General features: G+C 38.8%; 1 protein-coding gene across 1 annotated transcript in view; it reads right to left on the minus strand.

The window, feature by feature from the left end:
• Positions 1–2,128: 2,128 nt before the first annotated feature.
• LOC143293885 (uncharacterized) overlaps positions 2,129–27,555 on the minus strand; it is a 47,353-nt gene continuing 21,926 nt past the window's right edge. The window contains exons 2-4 of the mRNA XM_076605223.1: positions 26,368–27,128; positions 24,651–24,869; positions 2,129–3,803 (exon numbers count right to left, since the gene is read on the minus strand). Of these exons, the coding sequence (XP_076461338.1) occupies positions 2,830–3,803; positions 24,651–24,869; positions 26,368–27,100 (1,926 nt within the window). The 5' untranslated portion in view covers positions 27,101–27,128 and the 3' untranslated portion in view covers positions 2,129–2,829. The remainder of the gene's footprint in view (positions 3,804–24,650; positions 24,870–26,367; positions 27,129–27,555) is intronic.

Consider the following 27,555-nt stretch of genomic DNA (forward strand, 5'->3'; position numbering starts at 1 on the left):
ATCATTCCACTTACATTTCAGACTGAAGGAAAAACAGTTCCTCCGTGTATGACCTAAGTTACACTAAAATAAATTCCTTTTCAAGCACTTTACAACCTAATCTGACATTACATCACACTGAAGTATATGTTCACAGTTGTAAAACAGGAACTGCTTCATGTCCGTTAATAAAATATAACAAAATAATATTTCTATTGTCATGATTCAGTTCATAGCCCAAGTAACAGGGGGGTACAGTGATTATAAAAAGTAAACAGTACAAGAATTTCATAATGCACACAAAAACACATATTCAACAAAAATTTTACAAACATATACAAGAACCAATCTGACCATCCAAATAATCCTAACCCTTTTTGGCCACATTCCTTTTGATCTGTCTGATAGGAGAGAAAGAGACAGACAGACAAACAGACAGAGAGAGAGAGGTGGAAGGAAGGGGTACAGGGATTTTCAGAATATTCCTCTACCTCCTCAATGACACAAAAAGCCACATTCCTCTGTGTAGAATTTTTATGACTGTTTAATTAAAACCTGGCATTCAGATAAATCAGGAAGGTCCAATGCATGCATGCAAATGTTAAGCACAAGAGTGAGAGAGAGAGAGAGAGAGAGAGAGAGAGAGAGAGAGAGTGCGCGTGTGTATGCGTCTTGTACTGTATTGCATTGTATTATATTGTATTGTGCTTCTCATTTGTCATGATAGATTTATCTGTGTGAAATCTGGAAAGCTCTCCACTGGGAGAGAGTATTGCTACACTGAGTGCACCACCTATTTTTTTTGTTTTGTTTAGTTTTTTTTTTCCCTGCCTGCAACAGTATTTGTTTCCCTATCAATGTGGATTTTTCTACAGTAGTCTGCCAGGGGCAACCCTGTTCTAGCCATTGGTTCTTTAACATGTGGAGTGATGGCCTAGAGGTAACGCGTCCGCCCAGGAAGCGAGAGAATCTGAGCGCGCTGGTTCGAATCACGGCTCAGCCGCCGATACTTTCTCCCCCTCCACTAGACCTTGAGTGGTGGTCTGGACGCTAGTCTTTCGGATGAGACGATAAACCGAGGTCCCGTGTGCAGCATGCACTTAGCGCACATAAAAGAACCCACGGCAACAAAAGGGTTGTTCCTGGCAAAATTCTGTAGAAAAATCCACTGCGATAGGAAAAACAAATAAAACTGCACGCAGGAAAAAAAAACAAAAAAAAAAGGGTGGCGCTGTAGTGTAGCGACGCGCTCTCCCTGGGGAGAGCAGCCCGAATTTCACACAGAGAAATCTGTTGTGATAAAAAGAAATACAAATACAAATGTGCTAAGTATATGCTGCCCACAGGACCTTGACTCAGGGTTCAGCCCACCACTCAAGGTCTAGTGGAGAAGGAGAAAATACTAGCGAATGTGGGCTTCGAACCTGTACACACAGATTCTCTCGCTCCCTAGATGGATGCGCTACCTCTAACGCCAACACTCCACTTGTGTGTTACAGGAAGAGTGAATAAGTAAGGGATGGGGGAAGAGGAGGGGAGAGAGACAGACAGACAGAGAGGGAGAGAAAGGCAGAAAGACAACAACAACAAAAAAAGAGTACAGAAGAGACAAAGTAAGGGCATTGCCAGCTTACCACAATGTTTTGGTGGCATTGCATACTATTCAAGTAAGAAAATGAGTATCAGAAATATGTTTACAGTAATGTTGTATGTGTTCTTTTATGTGTTTTGGGTGGGTGAAAAAAACAAAACAACAACAACAACAACAAAAAAAAAAAAACAGACAGAGAAAAAGAATGAACGAGAATTTAGGTTTTGAATATACGGATGGCAGAATGGCCTACTGCGCAAATCTGCAAATTGTCAAAATGTTAAGTAAAAGCAGCTTTAAAAGAAAGGCAAAATAACAGAATCCTGAAAACTCAGTTGCTGGACAACTGACCCACCCACAAGAGGAGGAAAAACATTATCTCATGAAGTTCTTGGACAGAAACAATTTGTGTTTTAAAAAGATGACCCCTGACTTCTGTTGCCTCTGATCCTTGCTATAGCAATAACCCCAGCATGGATTCGACACAGAAATGTAAATGACCAGAAAAAAAACAAACAAACCATAACCCCCCCCCCCCCCCCCCCAAATCCTGATACCAGCAGGTTTCTATAACATTCAAAACAAAACAAACAAAAAAATACTTTAAAAACTAACACATTTCAGCTGTACACACTGAGTTGCAAACAACTCAGATACGCTGGTGAAGTGGTTTCAGGGCTTGAGAGATGAAATGAAGTTTTCAAAATAAACTCTAATCACCTTTCAGACTCAACACTATTTCCAAGTCCAAATGATATGGTCTCCTGGCATCCTCACTGTCCACCGCAAATAAATTTCTTTACTGGTAAAACATGAACTCTCTTTATAGAAAACGAAAGAAAAAGAAACAATCTTTTAGGCAGTCTCTAACATGACCTCTCCAAACAGAAAGGTCTCAGAGTACTCTTTCCTACAATGCCAACATGAATCATCATGCATGTGTACCAGATTAAAGGCACATCTGTGTCAAGAGCAGAAACAACTGGCTACATCCAAAACTTTCTTATGAGGCAGCTCCTGCTGAACAACCATGACCACCTATAGAGAACTGGATGCCTGTATCAGTTCATCAGTAGCGCAGGGCTCATGGCATTTTATCAGAATTACCTGTATGGCATGTCTAGTAGCAAACTACTGACAATTTCAAACAGAAACGGTAAACAAGCGAAATCTGTATCTTCATTCGAAACAATATGCTTCATTTCTGTATTCTGCCCTCAGGTATGGGCAGAAAATCCAAGGTCACCACTGCACACTAACTAGTCATCAGAGACCTTCTCTATCTTCACAACAACAGTGCCAGAAAGGTCATCAAAGACTGTAACATCATCATTCTGCAAGGCTGTCTCCGAGGCTTCCTCAGACACTGGTGCAGATGTGCTGGCTTCAAGGACTGGGTCTGGCGACTCCTGTCTTTCTGTGTCACCACTTTTAATCATCAGAGCTTGTTGTATCAGAGGATGTGTTGCAGCTTTTGAAAGCTGTTCAGCAGTTCTCATGCCTTGTATTTTCATCAATGTCACTTTTGGATTGTATTTGGCAGGAATAACCTCTCTAGAGGACTCCTCAGCCGACGGGGGGGATTTCAATGCAGACTTCTCTTCCATAAGCTGCAGGTACCTGAATCGGGAAACTTTTGTTCTTTTTAATTTCCCATTCGTTGACACCGTGGAGCATCGTCCAGTATGAGTTGGGCATCCTTTGCCTGACCTGATGAAGAGACTGGCTCGTGGGATGTCAAACCTTATGGCTGCATCAATGACAGGCATGCCATTGTGGACGGCTTCAATTGCTTTTTCCATGGTCTCAGCTGTATAAGTTTGCTTGAGTCTTTTCTTGGGGTAATCTTCTCCAACATGAGTGCGCAAGAACACCTCCGAACAACGACCGCTGTGCGTCTTGCATCCATCTCTAGATCGATTGAAAAGGGTGGCTCGTGGGATTCCGTACTTCAAAGCTGCATCGATTACAGACATGCCTCCGTGGATCAGCTCAATGGCTTCGTTCATGTCCTCCACTGTGTATTCCAAATAGTTACTTTTATCCCCTGATGGCGGCACCACTCTGCGCTTTCCAGGTCTTGAAATAGCAGTGAGCAACTTGCCTCTCCGTCGTTTTCTGCCCCTCTTTGACGTTTTACCTTTCAGATTTTTAACAACTGTGTATGGAGTCTGCACACCAGCCTGCACCATTTCTGTTGCACCCTCAAACTCCACTCCTCCTCCTCTGATGTCTGGAACAAAGGAAAAACTCCAAACATTTACTTTCGAAATATACCTCACATGAAATAAAATGCTCACAAACATGACTTGTAAGTTCAGAAGATAACTCAGTGTAATAAAAAGAAGAGGATTGTGTTTTGTTTCTCTGCCAAGAGCAAGAGAACCAATCTCCTACAGGGTCTGTTCCTGTCATCCTCACCAACTGTCCACTTCCCATCAATCTTTCCAGCTCACAATCATGGAATGAAAGAGAACAGGAACTGTGAACTGGAATTATCTGTATAGACAAAACTGGAAATCTAATGAAATAGCAACATGATAATATTACCTTTTCACTTTCCTGACTGAAATATTTTCAGACAGAGCTGACAGATGATGAGACTTTTGCAGGAGATAAGTTTTTCTTGTTGTTTTTTTCCTAGATTTTTCTAGAGCTGTTATCTGCAAAGCAGTACTGGAATCAGTAGCTACTTAATCATTCACTAGACTTTTTAAATTATAATGTATATTGTATATGTATATTTCTGTTTGTTTGTCACTTTGTGTTGAGTACTGTTATCCATAGTTTTGGGTACCGCTATCAATCATGTGGTAGTATTACACTGGATCATTTCAGAATTTACTGAGCATAATCTAGAAAGAAAAAAAAGCTGATCACACCAATAACTGTCAAAAGGAAAATTAATGTCAACAATGTAGACAACAACAACAAAATATTGTGCATAAGTGGAGAGTGACATCAGTATAACATTCACCATTCCAAATAGTGTAAAAATCCTACAAAATGAAAAGTGTAATTTGTAATATCAAGTGGCTGAAATTGCTTCGACTTCAAGTGTAAATTACTGTAGTGAATGTTACACATTTCTAAATATTTTCTGTCTTTTCAAACACTGAAAATTCTATTCAAATCCAGTCTCAAGACCCACCTTTTCCCCTCCTGAATAATTCTCAACAGCTCATCCCTTTCCAGTATGAACTAAAATGACTGTTAGTGAGTGAGTGAGTTTTGATAGTTTCAGTAATTGTTGGTTGTATTTTTGATTGTGTACTATTTATGATTGTTATGACGTGTAGGTGCATGCGTGTGTGCTTTGCGTATTGTGTGTGTGTATGGATGAATAATTTTTAATATTTGGTATCTTGTGTTCAATGTGTTCTATTTGTAAATGCCTAGGGCTTATTTTCAAGATTAGGCATAAATGCTCGTAATAACAATAATAATAAAAGTATTTTGACCAGATTTGTAACCTCTGGTACATTATCCAATTTTTAGGCACCTTTATCTTTTTTGGCTTGTTTACATTCCTTTTTCAGGCTTTTGACTACCTTTGTCACAGAGAGAGAGATGGAGGCAGACAGAGAGGGAGAGAGACAGAGACACACACACACACACAGAAAGAGAGAGAGAGAGAGAGAGAGAGAACTCAGAACTCAAAACATAAGTGAAGACATGACCAACATTACAATTATTTTATATTTGTTTCTTGTCATCAACAACAGTAGTTTCTAAATTTTATGGATGTCTTGAACGCATTCAGCCCATTTCTATCTTCTTGTTACTGTACTAAAGGGGACAGGCAGGGTGTAAGCTGTCTAGCAGAAACCAATTCTTCTTCGTTCGTGGGCTGCAACTCACAGGTTCACTCGTATGTACACCAGTAGGCTTTTACATGTATGACCGTTTTTACCTCGCCATCCATGTAGGCAGACATACTCTGTTTTTGGGGGTGTGAGTGCTGGCTATGTTCTTGTTTCCATAACCCACCGAACTCTGACATGGATTACAGGATCTTAACATGTGCATTTGATCTTCTACTTGTGCATACACATGAGAAGGCTTCAGGCACAAACAGGTCTGCACATATGTTGATCTGGGAGACTGGAAAAATCTCCACCCTTTACCCACCAGGCGCCGTTACCGAGATTCAAACCCAGGACCCTCAGATTGAAAGTCCAACGCTTTAGCCACTCGGCTATTGCGCTCATCAGAAACCACAAACAATGGAATGTTATCATTGAAACAGATACTACAAAACATACTGAAACTGATATAAAGCATGACAAAATATTCTTTCACTTACTCCCTAGTGCCCAGCTGACCACAGAACCCATGTCAAGACTATCATCATCACAAGAACTCCACCATGTTCAAAACCTTCACAACTTTTAAGAACATGCCAGCCAGTACATGTTTCCCTATATCACCTCTGATATCATAACAAACAAATCTACCAGAAAAAACAACTGTTTAAGTACAGCCATATTCAGCCATGACAGTAAACTCATCGAGACAAATAAAATAATATGTGCCAGCAGCTTCAAACTCAATTTGTTACAACCCCATTAACTCTCTCCATACGAACGGCGAAAGAGACGATGTTAACAGCGTTTCACCCCAATTACCATCATCAAAATATTGCAAGCGGAAGGCTCTTATACTGAAGAGGTGAATGTTGACAAAGAATACCACAATTCTGACGACGGAAGCTAAAGTTTGGGTCATTCAGACACCCACTGGACATCCGAGGGGTCTGTGTAGAAGAGAAGAGAGGACTGGTCGTACTGAGTTAAACAAAGTTAAAAAAAAAAAAAAAAAGAAAAAGAAGAAGAAAGAAATGATAAATTGCACGCAAAAAAACACACACAAAAAAGCTATAATAGCAAATGACAAACGCTTCAGAAAGGGTGGCTCATCTCTATCCCAATCTTTACAACCTCACCATTAAAGTTATGTTTATGTTTACAAGGTCACAACCTCGCTGTCCAAGTTTACAATGTGACTACCTCACCATCAAAGTTAAGTTTACAACATCACTACCTTGCTGTCAAAGTTTTATATCGCTATCTCACTGTCAAAGTTGAGTTTACAGCATCACAATATCACCATGAAATATCAGTTTACAACCTCACTACCTCACCATCTAAGTTTACAATGTGAATACCTTGCCTTTAAAGTTAAGTTTACAGTGCCACTACCTCGCTGTCAAAGTTTTATATCACTATCTCACCATCAAAGTTGAGTTTACAGCGTCACGATCTCACCATGAAATATAAGTTTACAACCTCACTACCTCACTGTCTAAGTTTACAATGTCACTACCTTGCCTTTAAAGTTAAGTTTACGACGTCACAACTTCATTGTCAAAGTTTTATATTGTTATCACACTGTGAAATTTACAACGTAACAATCTCACCATCAAACACAAGTTTACAACCTCACAACCTTGCAATCAAAGTTTACAATGTCACTACCTTACTTTCAAAGTGAAGTTTACAACCTCAGTAACCTGCTGTCAAAGTTACCAGTCTTGTCTAGTGATGGCTGGGATTGGGAGGCTTTGTCCTTGTGGTAAAGTACAGGATGGACTGAAAGCAGGAACAGAACACTCTTTCAGCAGTGCTTTCCTGCAGAGCACTAACATTATTCCCATGCGTGACTGCAGAACTAGGTTCACAACTAGCACCATGGCAGAAAACACAGCAGAATCCGTGAAGAAAATGGGATGGGAGAGAAACTAACAGTAACATAAACATCTTAAGGGAAAATTTCTCTGAGTAGTTAATAAAATGTGCAAAATTTTTTTTTTTTTTTTTTTTTTTAAAGGAGAAGAAAACGCTTAGAATCTTATAAATTAAGTAACTTTTCTTAACTTGTATCAAATAAAACAAGTACCACCATTATTGTTCTTACCCAGTAAACCAGAAATACATTCAAACATCAAACTGGGGGGTACATTTGTCCAAGGCTGAGATAACAAAACGCACATGCCACACAAATTTGAAATTTCTCACTTTGCTCTTCAGAACTGTCAAGGACTACGGAGAAAAAAAACAAACAAAAAAACCCAAACAAACCTGATGAACTATAGTGTCTGCCATGGTGGTCTTTTTTTAAATTTTTTTTTTACTGTATTATGCAAAATAAGAGTTTAACCCATTCAGTACCAAATCTAGAAATAATTCTACACATTTTTAGAACAGTGGCAGAGATCATTCCTCAATGGCGATACTGTGGAATGTAAGAAAAAAAATATAAGATATGTATGGATTGAGTTTGACGGCACATTTCCCCAACATTTCCTCTGAATGGCTGCTACAAAAGTGAATGGCATTATAAATTGCAACAAAACTGCATCAGTTTTGTGGCACTCGTAATATGGGTGAAATGGCTAATAGCCCAGTGCCATTACTCAGCTGATGAAAAGGGCAATTACATAACAACAGAAATTTAAAATGCCAGAAACAAAAATGTATGGTGATATCTTCTGTCCTTTTTCTCCCAGAAGTAAGTTCATTAGTTGTGATCTAAATATTCTGTTAAACAAGTGACATCCTGCATAAAATGGAAGTCTTTTTGCCTTCAAAGTACAGCTCCCATGACCTTTGTTCACACTTCGGTTATGCACATTGCAGTCAAGTACAATTTCACAGATAACACTACAGAGTGTCAGGCACTACCATCATCCAGCAATAACATGTACATTTTCAAGTGTTATGTCCCGCAGGAAAAGGTGACAAAAATGGGTAGCCCACTGCTTGGTGATAGTCAATGAAGCAATCACGGATACGGCAAAACGCAGGCTGTTGTGGACACTGAGGACAAAAGAAACAAGTCATCTGACGAACGCCCTTGTCCTTGCAAATTTTACAGCGCCTCTGTGGCAGGTTTTTCTGTCCTCTCCAGGGAATATTCTGCAGGTAGTGAGCAGGTTCCGGTGGAGGGTGTGGCAATCCTGTACTGGACGAGGCAGTGCTTCTGGATGTAGACATGTGGTTGAGCTTTTGTTCGTGGACATCACCTGTGCCGTAAGAAGAAACCTTGTTTGCACTTAGCCCCAGACAAAATGCACCTCCACTTAGCACTAATGTCTGTGATTCTAACAAAATTAATATTAAAACCTAGTTTTGGTCTTGTGCTGTTTGGCATTTTTAAAGCCCCTAAGTGTATGTACAATCTATCTCATATGATAATCTGTTCATCACTACCTTACACTTACCAGTTTAAACTAGGGAACAACCTTTCATAACAGTTACAATGATACATCCAGTCTTACAAAAGTTTCAGTTCACTTTTAAACCTTGCTTCCTTTCCACCGCTTTTTCAATATTGAAGCTGCAATTGTCTGATGAATCCTAACTTATTACCAGTGCAAGGCAATGCACGAGGGTGACTTGTGTTACTTGAACATTTGCCAGCAATACAAGACTGCACACATTCTCTGTGTAATTTGTGTCATCTTTGTTTCATCTCTCTCCCCAGCAATATCCTTTTTACTGTTATTTCTTCTCTGTAACTGTGTAAAAAATGACAATTTTCTTTTTATCTTGGACAAAATATATCGTATTATGCTTAATCCTGTGGACTCTCATGAAGACATTATAAAAACTGAATAATAAACATTTTGGACAGTGTTTGCACCTCAGCAAATAGAAATCCTGTTGGTCAAAGGGACGGCAAACTCAATGGGCTATTCTCTAAATTCACAATTTAACACAGCCAAATCTTGTTTCCTATTGTCAGTAACAGCCACAGACAATGTCTTCAAATCTACTTAAAGGTGCATCTGTTTGGCACACAACTATCAGCTCTGTCTACTGTGAAGAAAAAAATGATTTCTTACTGTGTATTTTTGTTGGTTCGTTTAGACTTTTTGTGCTCGTTTAATTTTTGACATCAATCATTTTATTTATAAGGTACGTGTGTGTGTGTGTAAAAAATGCTCATGTGTAATGTTTCAATGCCCCCAGGGTCATATGAAATAAACTTTTTGCTTTGCCTTAAAGATTTCTTCCAAAATACAAGGAAGTGGTCATTCTTTCTTTTTATTCTATTCATTAATTCATTCTTTACTTCAATGAATGTTGCTAATATACAACAGATTTTTTATATTAAAAAATACACTCGCATACCAACACGCAGGGGCGTTCCTTCTCTCCCTCTCAAACACAAGATTTCCCAGAATGAAGTTATCATCTTTATCAATGCTTTATTAAAACATACTTTTCAAGTAGTTCACAGAAAAAAAAAAGTTTTACAGACACTGCCAAACTGATACAAAAGAAAAACAACACTAATAACAACAAATCTACAGTGACTGTTCCAGGCAAATATCAGTGTGCTGGTCAAAATTTCTGCAGGAGTTTCTGAACTTGAAAGAAATCTTCATTGCCGCTGCTGTCAAACACTTTGTTGACACACTTGTTTTGGCAATAACAACCATTGTTGTTGTGTCAGAATATCAGATCAAACTCAAAGTGCCAAGTTTAGAGAATACAAAAATATAAGTATAACAGTAAATGCAGTTTGCATATAATTAGGCTTCATTTTTTTGTGTGCCCATCCCAGAGGTGCAACATTGTTTTAAACAAGATGACTGGAAAGAACTGAATTTTTCCTATTTTTATGCCTAATTTGGTGTCAACTGAGAAAGTATTTGCAGAGAAAATGTCAATGTTAAAGTTTACCACGGACAGACAGACACACACACAGACAACCGAACACTGGGTTAAAACATAGACTCACTTTGTTTACACAAGTGAGTCAAAAACAATACCAGGAACAGTTCTTGTTTTCTGCTGACAGGCATGTGGCATTTATAGTACTCAGCAACATAGTACTCAGAATCAAACCTTGAAAATTAGTGTACTACAATACCAGTAGGCAAACACCAACCATCAGTAACAAATTACACAGATGAGCTCTTCCTAATCAACACAAACTGATAAGCAGTCACAGCACTGCCAAAAATGTCAAATCAAGCAGAATCAGGCTGAAGGAAATGTTCTTGAAATAAGAAAAAAAATATTTAAAAAACTGCACAGGTCAAGTACATTTTGTCAAGATATGAATCACAGTCCTAGCTGTGTGACAAAAAAAGACAATTCCTATCTTTCTGAAAACAATAAAACGTGTCACAGGTTTCACACTTCACAAAACTTTTTATTTCCTTTTTTTCCAAGAGGTAACAGCGTTTACAGTTCCTTCTAATATCACTGCGGACAGGGCGAACAGGGTGGTCTGACTTAGAAGCTCTCCCTGATCCCTTCTCACGCCTCTGTAGTATACGTTTACTCCTCTTTGGGCTTTCTTCATCTTGCCACGTGACTGCAAAATATAAACAAATGAATATTTATAATTACACCGCTTTCTTGCATAATTATTGATGTTATAAAATTATGAGGTGGGTGGCTGATGCGATAACAAAGGAACACTGCACATTTAACCATCTTGATTGCCTTCTGCAGTTAGTGCAATTAATTTGCTTCCTTTCAGGAATATAAATAACAAGAGAGGCAATATCTTCAAGACTCACTTGCGATAAGCACTTAATCCATTAACCCTTTCACTTTCGGAACTATTTGTGATTCTTGCAAAATAATCACCAACCTCTGATAATACTGTTTAAATCATGTTCTCAATTACAAAAGTTTTTCTTTCACTTTGCGGTAAAGAAAGAGGTTGCCATAGCCTCAGGCACACTGCAACATGTGGCCGTTTTCTCTAGATCTGTGCATAGCTGTGCAGATTCGACTTAGGCCTGCCACTGGATACTGATAGATGTATTTGTATTTGTATTTCTTTTTATCACAATAGATTTCTCTGTGTGAAATTCGGGCTGCTCTCCCCAGGGAGAGCGTGTCGCTACACTACAGCGCCACCCATTTTTTTGTATTTTTTCCTGCACGCAGTTTTATTTGTTTTTCCTATTGATGTGGATTTTTCTACAGAATTTTGCCAGGAACAACCCTTTTGTTGCCGTGGGTTCTTTTACGTGCGCTAAGTGCATGCTGCACACGGGACCTCGGTTTATCATCTAATCCGAATGACTAGTGTCCAGACCACTACTCAAGGTCTAGTGGAGGGGGAGAAAATATCGGCGGCTGAACCGTGATTCGAACCAGCGCGCTCAGATTCTCTCGCTTCCTAGGTGGACGCGTTACCTCTAGGCCATCACTCCATTCATAAAATTTCATTTTGTTTTAACGTTCATTCTGATTAATTCACTACCCAATTTAAAATATTTGTATGCAGGAAACATGTCGATTGTGCAGTTAGTGCCACGGCTTTATCCGGAAGACATACAACCCATATTTGATATTGCGGTTTACTCTGAAAACGGAGGATGGTTGTCTTCATGGTGGGGTGAAAAAGATCATACATGTTAAGGACCACTCATGTACATACGAACAAACATGATAGCTGCAGCCCATCAACGAAGAAGAAGAATAGGAAGAATGTATTGCGGTAAAGTTGTTTTTTCCTACTGCGCCTAATCCATTATGTCCAATTCAATGTAGTGCTGATAAAAATCACATTTCATATTCGACAACTGACCCACTTAGCCCTAGGTTGCCCAGCACTACTTAGTACATAAGTCATGCTATTGTATGTTTTGCTCACAGTCACGACGATGGTTGTACTGGAGGTTAAATCTCTTTTCGTCATTTGAAGTCACCATTCGTGGATGCAAAACCCAATATTTGGCTCTGTGTTCATTAGAATATTGATAAGTCAGGCATAAGATCCTTTTTCCAAGCACATTTAGTGAGCGATAGTCACAAATACAAGGCACTGAGTGGATATCAACTGCTCTTTATAACAGCAGCCGAGCAACAGCAAACTGAAAATAACAAATGAAAATTTAAACATACGTAAGTTGATAAACGTGTTACAAAAATCACACTAGTGCATGTCCACTTGCATATCTTAATAATCATAGTCTAAAAGACAGGAACAGCAGAGATTTGCCTTCACATGGTATCAATAACAACTGGTGTCCAGGTTATGATTGAGAAAAATGTTTTCACCTTCAGTTACATTGATTATTAATGCAATGGTACAACTGGAAAATATCAATAACATAATACTGATCTCCATGTGAATTACTAACATAATTCAGCGATCAAAAGGGAGAAAAACATAAAATGCATATGTGCGTCATTTTCAGTGTTGTTTGTCAGCCTAATCACCACCGTCAGTCAAACACTCATCCAGCTCTACATACTCATCACTGATAAATATGAATACACACATTTTACAAAAGAATCATTTCCCAATAACATACAATAACAGAAACTACAAACATATTCTGAAAAATTAAAAAAACCTACCTTAGAAGACAAATGGTCATGCTGCAAACTTAAAACAGAGGGCGTTCCTCATGCTTGTAAACCAAAGTGTGATCGCGGACACTGTTGCAATTTTGGCGCTTAACACTCATTATTCATGTACAGATTCTGTCACACAATGTCAAGTTGTACCCAGTCTTGTGTGATGGGCTGAATAAACTAAAAAAGTTCAGTTTGTCTCATGATGCTCTAAATATTGTCTTACATTCCTCTTTTTGGCAACACGAAGTTGACGATCCGAGGCATGTTTACTACAAAGACGTATGTCAGAAACTTTATTGTATACATGTATTCATTTAAGAAAAAGCATAGCTTCTGGACAGTTTGTATTTCATTTTGTTGTGATGGATGAAACTGGGTCAACTCATCTGCATTACTGATTCGCTGTTGGTAATGTCACTGTTTCGACAGTGGAGAATGCATGTTATAAGCAGAGAGTAACAAATAAAGATGAACTGCTCCACACATAGGATTCACTTTCAAACAAAACACATCACATGTGTGCATCCATCCATCAAACAAGAAGAAAGTGATGTGTGCATTTGCGTAAATATATGTAATTTTAAATCATATATTTTCTATTTTACTATTTTCTGTATACATGTTGCTCAAACATTCATCTTCTTTTTTTATGTCACAAATGGTATGCTTTCAACCATGCTTCTCACTCATATTTTCGACATATGGTAAACATTATCCTGCTTTATCTAAGAAAGGGGAGGGCAGGTGGGAGCAAGCTGACCAAACCTACGGATAGTGGTCGTGGTACTATAGTGTCTGAAGCTCAACGTTTTGCGCAAAGTTGAATGCTTGAAAGTTTAAAATCAGAATAGTCGCGACAACTGCCTAGCAAGGACAAAGCAGCTACATTTGACATAATTTCTGTACTATACCTCCAACCCCAGGTGCAAGTCGTGTGGGCATGTGATGCTTTTTCCACTTGAAATAATCATTGCTTTACTTTCTATCATAAGAAAATCAATATGTTGCACTCCAGTAAACAAGCTTTTGATTGTATCTGTGCTTGAACTGTTGTAGTTTTGCTGAACACCAAAACGATTGAAGTTCATCAACATGCATTTGTTACTCGTGTGGCATGCCAGCGATGGAGGCAGTCAGCGTTGCAACACACAGTATCAATTTTTGTGTGAGCGTGCGTGTGTGTCTGTATGCGTGTGTGCGCGCGCGCGTCTGTGTGTATGTGTGTGTGTGCGCGCGCGCGTCTGTGTGTATGTGTGTGTGTGTGTGTGTGTGTGTCTGTGTGTGTGTCTCTGTGTCCAAGGCAAACTTTAATATTGCCATTTTCTCTGCAAATACTTTATCTGCCAATACCAAATTTGGATTAAACATAGTAGGAAAAACATCTTCACAGTCATACCAATAATAGGTTGTAAGTCTCCCGATTTAAGCCATATTTCCAGATCATTAACGGTTTATCTCGTTGAGGCTTGATCCAGAATCCAAAAGCACCACATTCCAGAAAGTAGGCTAGGTTTGGTAAGAAGACGGCATGACACTGTTTTTTCTTGTTCACAATTAAAAGAATAAAAGAAAAGAAATACAAATTCTGGACAAAACACATACAGCGACACTAACTACACCATTGGCGTGTTTACTGCATATAAATATTCTGAAGTGGATACTGAAGTAACTGGAATAAACATGAAAGAAACACTGAGTCAATTGTTTCGTTCAGTTTCGGTCAGACTGTTGTCGACTGATTTGTGCAGATACATGTTGTGGTGTTCCTGAGGCGGATGTCAATGCTGTCCCCTCTACCAATTTAAAAGAATTTCTTAAATAACTGAGATAAAAATTTTTTTTTAAGAGATTTAAATGGTGTTATTACCTCGAATACAATAATGTATTTATCTCACTTAAAAAAACAACAACAACAAAAAAACACACACACCCAAAAAACCAAAGCTTTGAATATCGAATTTGGTTGAGTGACATCAGATGCACTGCAGCATTGTGGATAAAACTATTTGCTTCAGAAAAGAACATCCTTGGTTTGATACTATCACTGATAGTATGCCTTTTTTTTTTTTTTTCTTTTTTTTTTGCTCTTTTTTCCGAAGCTTATTAAATACCCATTTTAACGATTCTTTTTTAATCTGTTTTTTTCTCATGATTCCTTTACTGCATAAAGCGCATGTCACAAGTGAGTCTTGAAAACTTGCCTCTCTTGTCATTTTTAATTTAATTGTCAAACTAAATACTGATCAAACTGTTTGTTGGGAACATTACCATAACAGCATGTCAAATGTCTGTGTCTGTGTCAATACTGTGGCACACAAGAACCTGGTTTCGATCAGTTTGACATGATACAGTATATGACACCAAAATTTATGTTATGTGTGAAGCACTTCCAGTGAGTTTGTAACAAAATAATATTATATAATTATGTCCCACATCAGACTTGGATCACACACAGACCCATGCAAGAAATGAATATTCACAACCACTGTCAACTTTTAAAGGCCTACAAATTGTGTTAAAAAAGGGAGAGTACTATGAGGAGGTGGTGTGAACACATACTTCACTCCAATCACTGTCATTGTGACCATACACAGTATGCTCAACAATCATAATAATTTTTATGCATTTGTACACATCATTTTTTAACAAGTCACAACTAACTCAAAGTGTTGTGAAGCTTAACCCTGCTCAGCCTTCATATCTTCAGGCATGCAAATACCAGGTGGTTGCCAATGAACTGCCTCCAAAAGATAACTATTACACGGAACATGTGGCTTCAATTATTTAATGGGGAAAAGGCTTGGAGTTTTTGCCCTGCTTTTCTGATATTTGACCAGAAGATCCAATAAAAAAAACAACTATTCACATATGGTCTTCTTCAATACCCCAATGATTAGATTTTGTAAAGCTGTTATGGGTCTATGTTTAATGACTGACAAGAAAGTGCATCCCTGATGTACATTCACCATTTGCTTAATGCTGGGCACCTCACCATGATCACACAGGTCACAAATGTTCATGCATAAATGCAAAGGTAACCAAATCTTGTAATACTTTAGAAGTACTGATATTCTGAATGAAAGGTATGGGTAAAACAAACTCAATGCAATGAACAACAGATCTATTCAAGTAAACGAAGAAGATACCAAAATCTTATCAGTCTCACTGAATATATCCTGCCCAAATCATAAAACCTTTAATAATCAAAGCTATAATACATGCAAAGTAAGTGTGTTGAACACAGTCAATGTTGTTTAACCTTCAGCACTCTGCATTTGTCCTGACTTCCAATCTTCTGCCACTGCATTGCTTTTCATGGGAGCAAACAACACCTACACCCACCCGTGTATTTCAAAATTCTATAACTTTTTCACATAATGTGTAGAGACTTGATTTTTGGAATGAAAATTAAAAAGTGAATGAGGAATATCTTTAAACAGTGCATTTTGTTTTCCCATGCATGTTTTGATGTAAAAAAAAAAAAAAAAAAAAAAAGGAATTAACAATCAACGAAAATGTGTTCACTCACTGTCAGTTATTGTTGATGGAGCTGTTGAGAGCAGTCAACCTTGAAGTGGACCAAGCTGTGGTACCTATGGAAGCACGGATATGGGCAGAGAGCTACCTGGCACTTCAGGCAGATGTACTGGGTCTGGTGACGCTTCTTCCTCCGGTCAGAACACACAACACAGTCTGGTTGGGAAGGCTTGCCAGTATGCAGCCGTTTGGGGTTGATGAGAAGCTGATGCTCTGAGTGAACCAGTCTGTCTAGGGTTTTCTGACCCCCAGCCAGTTCTGCTGGAAACACCAGTCATAACTCTCAAGCAGACAGTCGACTATCATCAGGCGGAACTTTTCTGCGTTGACACGGCAACCTTTCTTTTCTTTCCAGATGATGAAAGCACTGCAAAGGCAGATCTCAAACTCAAAAGACTTTTTTTTTTTTTTTTTTTTAAACAAAAAATGTCTTCTACCAGTATGAGCATCTGATCAGAAGCACAGTAACTGAGTAAGCCATATGTATGTCTGCTCTGTCAATACCACCCATGTGCAGAGAGCAAGCCTGCACAACACAGGGTTTGTGCACAATGAGCATGTTGTTGGGATGGTGCTTGGACCCCACTTCTTTTTTCTGAACGTCTGCACAGAATGAGCAGTGGTCTTGAGATTTACTGGTCTTTTATCAAACCTGAGTATGTACGTGACTTTACTATTTTTGTGCGTGATGGGGGGCAAATAAGCACAAGCTCTTGCTGTCTTGATGTTTTCCAGTACTCCTTAATGATTCACAAAAATAAGTGTGGCACAAACTCCTGTCTGATTCTCTGCCAATTCATATCAAAGAGGAGATTCTTTTTTCATTCGCAAATTACATGACCCTTGAAGTGACAACTTGGTGAGCAACTCTGACAGCACTGGGTGTTTGCATTGTTTCTCTTTCAAAACATAGTTTCCAGTTCCACAAACAGCGTGTCTTGGCATCTGCCAACACCCATGCTTTTCAGTCCCCATTTTGTTGGCTTTGCTGGCATGGACATCAGCAGGTCTGTCTCCCCTTAAAATGCATCGTACTTTCATCAACTGACAGTTCTTTTGGTAGTCTGAAGTACTTTTGCTGTAGTGGGACCAGTTTTTCAAAGAGGTCAGACTTTGTATGCCTTGTGATGTTCAGGTTGATTTTTTTGTTTTACAATTCCAAATTCAGAAATAAAAATAAAACCCTGGATACTGAAAAAATCTGTCTCTGGACATGAAACCCCTGAACCCTGGCATCTCAGTGAATTCGCCTGTTGACCAGTAAAGTTCATACGACAGTCTCTTGGAAAGATCTATCAGCATCAACAGTAGAATGACAACAACTGAAAGACATATACTTCCCATTTAGTAAGGTGCGAGCATGCCAGCATTTTGCCCCCTCTTTTCTTTTATCTGCCCAGCATACCAATTAATTTCAGTGACAATTAAAGTGATTACCTATCAGTAATGGAAAGCCTGAACAATGTCCATCTGAAATATGGAATATCCTGTGACTGTGAGCCTATAGCTTCTTCAAACTTCTTCACTTCACTTCTTCAAACTTATCCATCCAATACTGAAACAGTGTCAATGCCCAAATCGTCACTACTGGTATCATGATCGATACGGTGTCCATCACCATCATCACCCACCCATTTTTTTTAATCTCTTCACCTTCACTGTCTGCCAAAGCAAAGCCTAAAAACTCAAAACCAATGAATATTTCTTGTAAGAAATTAGACTGCTTCCTCGTCAAAACCGACAGCCATTTTGCTTAAGAAAAAATGTTGAAAATCACACTGATACTTTCAAAAATTCATTCTGTTGTTGCAACGATTAAGAATTGCAAGTAGTAGATGGAAGGACAAAGTCTGCCTAATTCTGAATTGAGCTGCGGGCCATCTGTTTATTTACCGAAGCAACCGATCATCGGCAGAGTGCGAGATTTAAGCACCTTATGTAAGGCCCACTGTGCCTGTGGTGCCATTCATGATTACTGGCTTGGCGCACTGATGCGCTTGCAGAGTGATAAAGGTTAACTCACTTGATACTGGGCTTTTTGTAATCATATGTTCCTCTGGATACTGGGCATTTGTTTAGGGCTTTTTTTTATCACAAAAAAATAATGACAAAACACAAAGACTTGAAATTTTGAAACATGTTTATTGATAATTATGGAATAAGCATGGTTCTAAGTTTCATAGCCCTTACTTTCATGGTTCATTTTTTGTAGCTGGAGTGATAAAACTTAGTTGTTTTTTTACAACAACAAAATTGAGGGTGTTTGCAAATGCACAGATCTAAGCAACATTTTCAGATTGTTGAAAAATGGGTTATTTTCCACATAAATCACATTGAGAAACCCTGTAGAATGTAAAAATTGGCTATTTGAGAGTGTCTGCACTATACAAATGAGCTAATATTAGTAACATGCAATTGGTAAAATTATAAGTTTTCATGCGGCATTCTTCAGCATACTAGGCCTTAGTATAGTGTTGAGAAAAAAAAAAAAGAAAAAAAAAGAAAAAGAAAAGAAAAGACACACAGTCTTGAAATTTGGAGACAAAGTTACTAATAAAGCAAATAAGAAGAGCACAAGCTTTCAAAGCTCTTACTTTATGGTTCACTTTTTGTAGCAAGAGATAAACAGGATTACCTTTTTAACAATAATAAAATTGAGGGTGGTTGCACATGATAGTGGTGAAATTCACAACATTGTTGAAAGAAGGGTTATTTTCCACATTAATTGCACTGACAAACTATGTAGAGTGTAAAACAATGGCTATTTGAGAGTTTCAGCACCATACAAATGAGCAAAAATAAATAACATGCAAGAGGCTAATTGGTAATTTGTCATGTTGCATTCTTTAGTACACCAAGCTTCGGTATGGTTTGAAAACAATTAATAAAAAAAATAAATAAAAGACACATAGTTTTGAAAGTAGGGGACATTATTACAGATAAAGTGAATAAGAAGAGCACAAGCTTTCAAAGCTCTTACTGTTATGGTTCACTTTTTGTAGCCAGAGGTAAATAGGATTACCTTTTTTATAATAATAAAATTTAGGGTGGTTGCACATCATAGTGGTGAAATTCACAGCATTTTTGAAAGAAGGGTTATTTTCCACATGAATTGCATTAAGTGATTAACAAACTATGTAGAGTGTAAAAAAATGGCTGTTTGAGAGTTTCTGCACCATACAAATGAGCAAAAATAAATAAATATTGAGAGGGCCAGAAATAGAGGGCCCAGTGTGTCCGCGAATCAATTGCGATCGCGCCTTAATTTTAGCCCGATCTCCCAATCGAACCATATGTGACCTGGTTGAAGACAAAATTTGACAAAAAACAAGAATGTCAGAGAATCGACAGACAGACAGAAAATACGAAAAACTTAGCCGTATGGAGAGCACAGGAACAGGAGTCATAATGGTTGCCGGAAAAAGAGGGCGCTAGCCAGTGGGACAAAGGAGAGGTTACCTACTTCCGGGAGGTTATCGGCCGTAGTTTCGTTTTCTCCGCATAGGCGGATAGTAGTTTGCACAGGACAGGAATGTCAGACCCCTGCCGGAGTCTGCACTAGTTGGGTCATGGTTAAGTATGTGTAATTAAATAAATAACATGCAAGGGGCTAATTGGTAATTTGTCATGTTGCATTCTTTAGTAGACTAGTTGTCAGTATGGTTGGAAAACGATTCATAAAAAAAAAATTAAATAAAAGACACAGTTTTGAGATTAGAGAAATCATTACTGATAAAGTGAATAAGAAGAGCACAACTTTCAAAGCTCTTACTATTATGGTTCACTTTTTGCAGCCAGAGATAAATAGGATTACCCTTTTTACGATAACAAAATTGAGGGTAACTGCACATCATAGTGGCGAAATTCACAGCATTGTTGAAAGAAGGGCTATTTTCCACATAAACTGCATTGTAAAACCCTGCAGAGTATAAAAATTGGCTTTCTGAGAGTTTCTGCACCATACAAATCAACTAAAATAAATAACATAAAGTAGCTAACTGGTAATCTGTCATGTGGCATTCTCCAGTAGAGTAGGTATTAATAAAAAATAATTATCACACAGTCTTGAAATTTGGAGACATGACTACTGATATAGTTAATAAGCACAGTAAGCGGCTCTTCACTCTATGGTACTCTATAGCTGAATGGAGATGGGTATACTTTACAATCTTTTTTGTCTAGGTAATCCACACTGTTCTTGATTAAAAAAACAAGCGGTTTTTCACACACATCACACTGATAACAATTTGAAAGTTTCTGCACTGTAAGAATACACTAACACTAATCATAGGGCCGAAAAAACTCACTATTTGATATCCAAAACAGCCGCAGTCTACACATAGAAAAAAAGAAAAGAAAAAAAAAAGCACATCACTCTCTTCTAATAATTTGCATAATCCTCAATGGTGTGATAAACTTGAAAACAAGTAATGTCTCTGCCCTGGCACAGCTTATCACACAAAGTGACACGACATTTAACACACCAGTTTGGGCTTTCCCGAAATTTCACTTTCGGATAGTGTTTGCGCCGTGCAGTACAAACATGACATTTCCTAAAGTTCTTCTTTCCATTGGGTCGCAGAGGAAGAACGGTGGAAAAATGTCCACACTGAAAGCGAGTATGTGGTGCGGGCACACGTCCTGGAGGACGGGACTTGGCAGCAGGCTGGTCAATGGGCTGGGCAGTGGGCTGGGTGATGGGCTGGGTAGTGGCCTGGGCAGCAGGTTGGTCAATGGGCTGGGCAGCGGGCTGGGTGATGGGCTGGGCAGCGACTTGGTCAGCAGCAACACCAGCTTGAAACAGCACATTCGAGTTCATTGCCAATAATGATAATGAATTTTTCAGGGACATCCTAGATCCTCCTTGACTCCTCTGGTATTTATCATGGAGGGTGGATGCCTGAATGAGAGACAGAATGAAGAGGTGAAAAAATAATTTTTTTCCACCAATTCATCGTCTTTCGGTTGAGCAGCATGTAGGCCATGAGCTGGTCACTGCGATCAACTCCAGCCATGCTGACAATGTAGTCTTGGACAGCTTTAGGCTTCAGTTTCCTGCCTGTCCGTGTGGTGACCTCCATCTCAGCTGGTTTTATCTTGGTAGTGATGAGGTGCACTGCCTTCTTGTCCATCCACTGCAGGACACCTATTGAACCTAAATCACATATACACACAGAATTAGGGAAACAGTTGCGGTGGAAAAGAAAACACACACACACCACTACCACCACAACAACCACTAACTAATGCAGACTTACACACACACACTCACACAAAGACCACACACACTCAACAATGCCTGTGTACCTTTACACACACCAGAGATGTGTATACAATATTAGTATACATGTGATGTAGATGAAGTACAAATGAACATATCATATTCATAATATCAGTAGTAATTAAACAATATGTGGGAAAAAAATATCCTGGAGGGTGTATGATCTATGAATCATTGCTTGAAAATATTATCATAGGGAAACAAACTCATGATAAATAAAATGACTACATACCTTGGCATAAAGTATACACATGGCCGTGTGGCAGGGCTGCAGAAACCAGCTGTTAGGGCACACCCTTCCTGTTCAGCCACACAGTCCCAACACAGTCGGTGTCTTGCACTACCAGCTTCTCTGTGAGCTCAAGGCAGTAGTAGTAGTAGTCTATGTACATAGTCCGGCCTTTTTTCAAGAGGGGCTCTGTGATCCTCATTACCACATCAACAGGTTTGTTGCTGATGTTGGGGACATTTCCAAATATTGCAGTCATACATGTATGCTGCTGATGACTCACACAGCTCGTACAACTTGATCCCCCACTTCACGGGCTTGTCCTTCATGTACGCCCTGAAGCCCAGCTTTCCCCACCAGGGGCACACTGCTTCATGATCAAGGCAGAAGTTTTCCTCTGGGATGTAAAGGGCCTTGAATCTGTCTAGCAGATGGGTGCTGGATTTTGTGGAGAGGATTGTGGTTTTCTTCTCCCCAGGGAATATAATCTTCATTGTTCGACACATGAAGCATGACCAGAAGTAAATTAAATCTATCCTGGGACATGATGTTGGCAGCAAAAGGTGACACCAGGATATGGTTGGTTGACCAATAGTCAGCAACTTGTGGTTTGTGGGCGAGACCCATGTGTATCGGAATCACCCAAAACCCTGTCTTCTCATTGACAGTTGTGTTTTTCCAATCCCAAAATAGACTGTGGGGTGGCTGAACATCTTTTTGTTGAAGAGACTGAGTGGCACACCTGTTTGTTTCTTCAATGATATGCGCCATGATCGCGTCATCAAAAATCGTGTCATAAAAATCTATGGGGGCGTGGCCAGTCATCCCTTGCAACTGCAGTCCATGTATGGCAGAATAGCATGAAAAAATCTAAAATCTTCATGCCACTCTTTGCTCATAAACTGAAGGAAACTGTCTGTGCTCTGGTCAGCCAGTAGGCCGTGTGCACCGGCCTCTCTTTCACTGTCACAGTCCGCCTCACTTGCCACGCCTCTATGCTCTTCCACAGGTTCGATATCTGATGAACATTCATGTTCGCTCTCCTCAGATGGAACAAAATCACTCTCCTCACCTTCTTCACCATACTCTACATCTGATCCTTCTGTTTGGACCAGTTCCACAGCTTCTCACAGGGTGTAAAAACGTCTTCCTTGTCTCTCTGTGAACCACTCGTACTGGGTTCCGATGCCATTGTTGTTTGTCTGAACACAAATGCCTGGGTGATGATAAAAATAGCTCAGCAGTACAGCAACAAGTGACTCGCCAGCCACTCCAGTGGTCAAAGGTTGGCCTATGCTAACTAGGCTGTAACATGGATCACTGTGTCTGTAACACTGGGTCACGATGTCACTTGTAGAAATTTTTGAAGGTCGGAATGGCTATAACCGTTGTCAGCATACAACCGGATGGAAATGGACAATGGCTATAGCAGTAGTTAGTATCGAGTGAGTTAAGACTCATAACATAAAACTCAACACCGACACCGAAAAACACATGAAAATTTTATTTTACTCATCCACACACTTGTAGATATCAATAAAAACGAAATCTGAAGAAATTTGAAAATTTCACCAACACCTGCTGACCAGCCATTGAGCTCATAATGGTGCCTGTGATTTATGTCCAAAAACGGAAGTGTGACATTGCTTTTTTAATTCGTTAAACACTAATACAAACATGAAATTAAACCAAATGAAAAGGTCACAAACGCATGTGCCACAGTACCCTCTTACCAAGGAAATGCCAAATTTCTGGGACAATAAGTCAATGTTCATTGAGAGACGATGGTAACACCCCTTGTAAAAGGGCATGTGTGTGTGGAAGAGGAGTTCACACAAAGATTGTGAGGCAATGGTGTTATGGAACAATATATTTTATATGTAACATTAAAATTAATGCAATTATGTTGCCACTCTGGGAGTCATGTTAAATGTTAGTCTGACTGAAAATTACCGGACTTTCTACAACACCATCATTTTCCTCTCTCATAATGTCAACCAGGCCTGGTGTATTATTCATGCATATGTAAATGCATACATGTGTGTAAATGTTTGTAAAGATACACACATGCACATGAACACATACAGAGAAAAAGAAATCATAAACTGATAAAGAACCAGAGTCTTAACATGTACACTTTAAAAAATGAAAGCAGGCAATAAACCTGAAGCTATTTTCCCGGCCTATTCCAGAAAATAAAACGTACCATTCAAATTTTGTATAGCAATTTTCTTTTTTTTTTTCTTCTTTTTTTTTATCTCTTACATATGTAAAATATATGTCTTTTTGCACTTCACCCAGAATCACCTGCCGGTTTGAACAAGTTTCAGTGTCAACCACCCACCCCCCACCATTCCTACCTCACCCTGATACTGTGTAGAGGGCGCTAGCCAGCAGGACAAAGGAGAGGTTACCTACTTCGGGAGGTTATCGGCAGTAGTTTCGTTTTCTCTGCATAGGCGGATAGTAGTTTGCACAGGACAGGAATGTCAGACCCCTGCCGGAGTCTGCACTAGTTGGGTCACGGTTAAGTATGTGTAATTAAAATTGTGTTTTGGTATTTCTGAAGCCCACTTTTTCTTGCAATTCTGTCATTGCATTTCTCTTCCTCCTTCAGATCCTTTCTCTCACATGCGTAACAACATATGCATGAGTGCGGATCCATACGGATGTCTAACAACAGGTAAGGAATCCTACCTGCACTTGCTGAGGGCACTGGTGCTGTGCTGGTTGATGGCCCTGGCAGAGGAACCACGGAGACACTTGTGTCAGGACTGGAATGCAGCATGACCGGGAAAGGTGCTTGCTGCATCTGCTGACGCCCTTTACCACCAGTCATGAACGATGCCAAGTTCTTTTGACCAACATGGTCCAGTGATTCCATGACTACACTGCTGAAGTCTGGAGTGGATATGTCTGAAAAGAAAAGAACATGTTCAAAATATTGGATTTTTTTTGGTTCACTCTCTCTCTCTCTCTTTTTTGTGCTTCACAATCTTTCACATCATCTCACAGGCCTTACCACTCCTTCAGTCCCAGCAGTTCACAATTCATCTTTCCATGGATGTCATGTGATCATGTGACCACCTACCAGAAATGATTCTGCACTGCTGATGAGTCACTTAAGTCGGTGGTGTTCATTAGTGCCTGTTCTGATTGAACATAATGAGGGCATTTCCTATTGAGTCCAACTATTAATTTCCTACCAATGACACTGATAAAAATCACTTCAATATCAAACTAAAATGAGTAAGTGCTTTCCTGAATGTAGACCATCATCATGTCTCATCAATAATACTTAATACTAGTCCCAAGAAATATGTTGACACTGGAGACTTAAATTCAAACTTCAGTTCAGACAAGGAAGCAGAAAATCAAAACTGGGGTCACCATGTGAGCAGGGCATGAAACATCACAGAATTTCGGACAGTTTTTGTGTCTTCTAATGGTGGAGAATGACAATGGTTAGTTTGTAAGTGCTATGACAAACCATTCAAGTGACTGGGCCACCAACAATAACAGTTCCCATTGAGGTATTAATTGTCCATGTTCTTTCTTTCTGAGGTGTTTTGGTTCTGCTAAGGGAATCCGAGATGTATTTATGAAGAAGGAGAGACAAGACTATGGAACCAATCTTTCTTTAGATATGATAGTACATAATATCTATGATAGTAGATATCATCATACATAAATATTTCATACACACACACACACACACATATATATAGGCATGCACTTTAGGCCTGACTAAGCGTGTTAGGCTATGCTGTTGGTCAGGAATCTACCTAATGTAATGAACATGGATTTGTCCAAAAGCAGACACACTTCCTTGAAAAACCAGAACTCAGTTTAAAACTGTTAGTCTTTCCTTCATACTCAGTCAGTCACAAGAACAATAAGGCAAGTGATCCACTAGAATATTGTTCAGAAACAGCTTTTTTCTTCTCACTAAACAACTGGTGACAGTAAACATCTGTCCGATTGATTTGTTTGTCTAGAAAATTGTAGAAACTCTGAACAATAATGCTCCTACATGGCTTTTTCGAAACCCAAAGATCCTGTATGGTGGTGTTGTTTTTAATAAATAGTTGTATAATTTTCTTTTCACACACACCAAAAAAATCCTTTTAAGTTCTATTTTCTCCAAAACATTCTTTAAGTTAAAGGCTTTTGAATATTTTTCTATTCATCTAAAACTTGTGAAAAGACTGGCTTCAAACAAGAAAACATGGAGTTTAAATCAATAATGAATTATCTGATTTACTTTTATATCATAACCATTACTATTTAGCAGTACTACTGATGTAATCATATCACAACTTCTGAGCAAGCATGTGACACATTTATTAATACTGCCAATGAGTAAAAACTATATTATTAAAATGCCCTGCTAATCCAAGATGTTATGCATTACCTTGCCCTGTTACATCATCTGAAGAACTGTGGTAGATCAACTCAATATCTTCTGGCTCCTCCTTGATGTGAATCTCCTCAACAGGGCTTGGCGGCTCAGACTTCACACTTGCTTCAGCAATTCGTCTGTGTTTCATAGCAGATGTCACAAAATCACTGGCTGAACCTTTACGCCGTCTGTCAAGACTGCTCTGTACACACCTTGGCAGAGTCTGATTGGATTCTTTCTCACTTGTTTGCAATGAATTAGAATCATGAGAAAAACCAACATTGTCTGAGTAGGTAGAGTCAAAACTTTCATCAGCATGTATCGATAATGAACTGTCACTCCTAACCTGGATATGAGAAGTGACCTGGGGAACAGTGCTGAAGCTAATAGTCTCTGAATCATCTTCTCTAGGCACTTGGTGAGTTTTGCGACGACTACCGCTATTGCTTGTACCACTTTTAACTGGAGCTGAAGCCTTTTCTGACTTTGCTGTCAAGTTCTCAGAAGTTAAACCATGTGGTGGTTTGGAATGATAGCTGTGGCTTGAAAACAAAGTAGCATCCTCACTAACAGATTTACTAACTTCTTCTGTTAGCACATAGTCCAACTTTGTTTTGCGATCAATGTTCAAATGAATATGGCCAACGACTTCAATGCTGGAGTTGAAATCAATATAACCATTGCATAGTGCCTGCATTGACTTCACTAATGAGGCAATGAATTGGTTGGCAGTTAAGTCATCCATTTTCCTTCTGCTTCTGAATTCTCCACACCTGCTAACAGAAAAAAATCAAATAACATAACAATTTTTGTTGGTCACAAATAGTTTGCTGACAAATGAGATTATATAAATAACAAAACTAGACAGTAGATGCATGTTATGTCAATTTCAGTTCACAATATGTGTTTGATTTTAAAAAGAAAAGAAATAGAAGTCCTGTTACTCTTAATTGCATTATTTCATGACACTGTGCTTTGTACTTTTTATATGCTTGCATGTACACAGTACATTATATATATATATATATATATATATATATATATATATATATATATATATAATACACTGAAATCAACCCAGGATTTTGTCAAAAACAGAAACTCTTAAGCCTGTTCATCTATATAAAACACGAACCTCATTAACACAGCAAAAATGGAGCCAGAAATATTCCAGTGCATTTTGGTCTAGAACATGCCACA

The sequence above is a fragment of the Babylonia areolata genome, chromosome 19, assembly GCF_041734735.1.
Source record: "Babylonia areolata isolate BAREFJ2019XMU chromosome 19, ASM4173473v1, whole genome shotgun sequence".
Taxonomy (NCBI): Eukaryota; Metazoa; Mollusca; class Gastropoda; order Neogastropoda; family Buccinidae; genus Babylonia; species Babylonia areolata.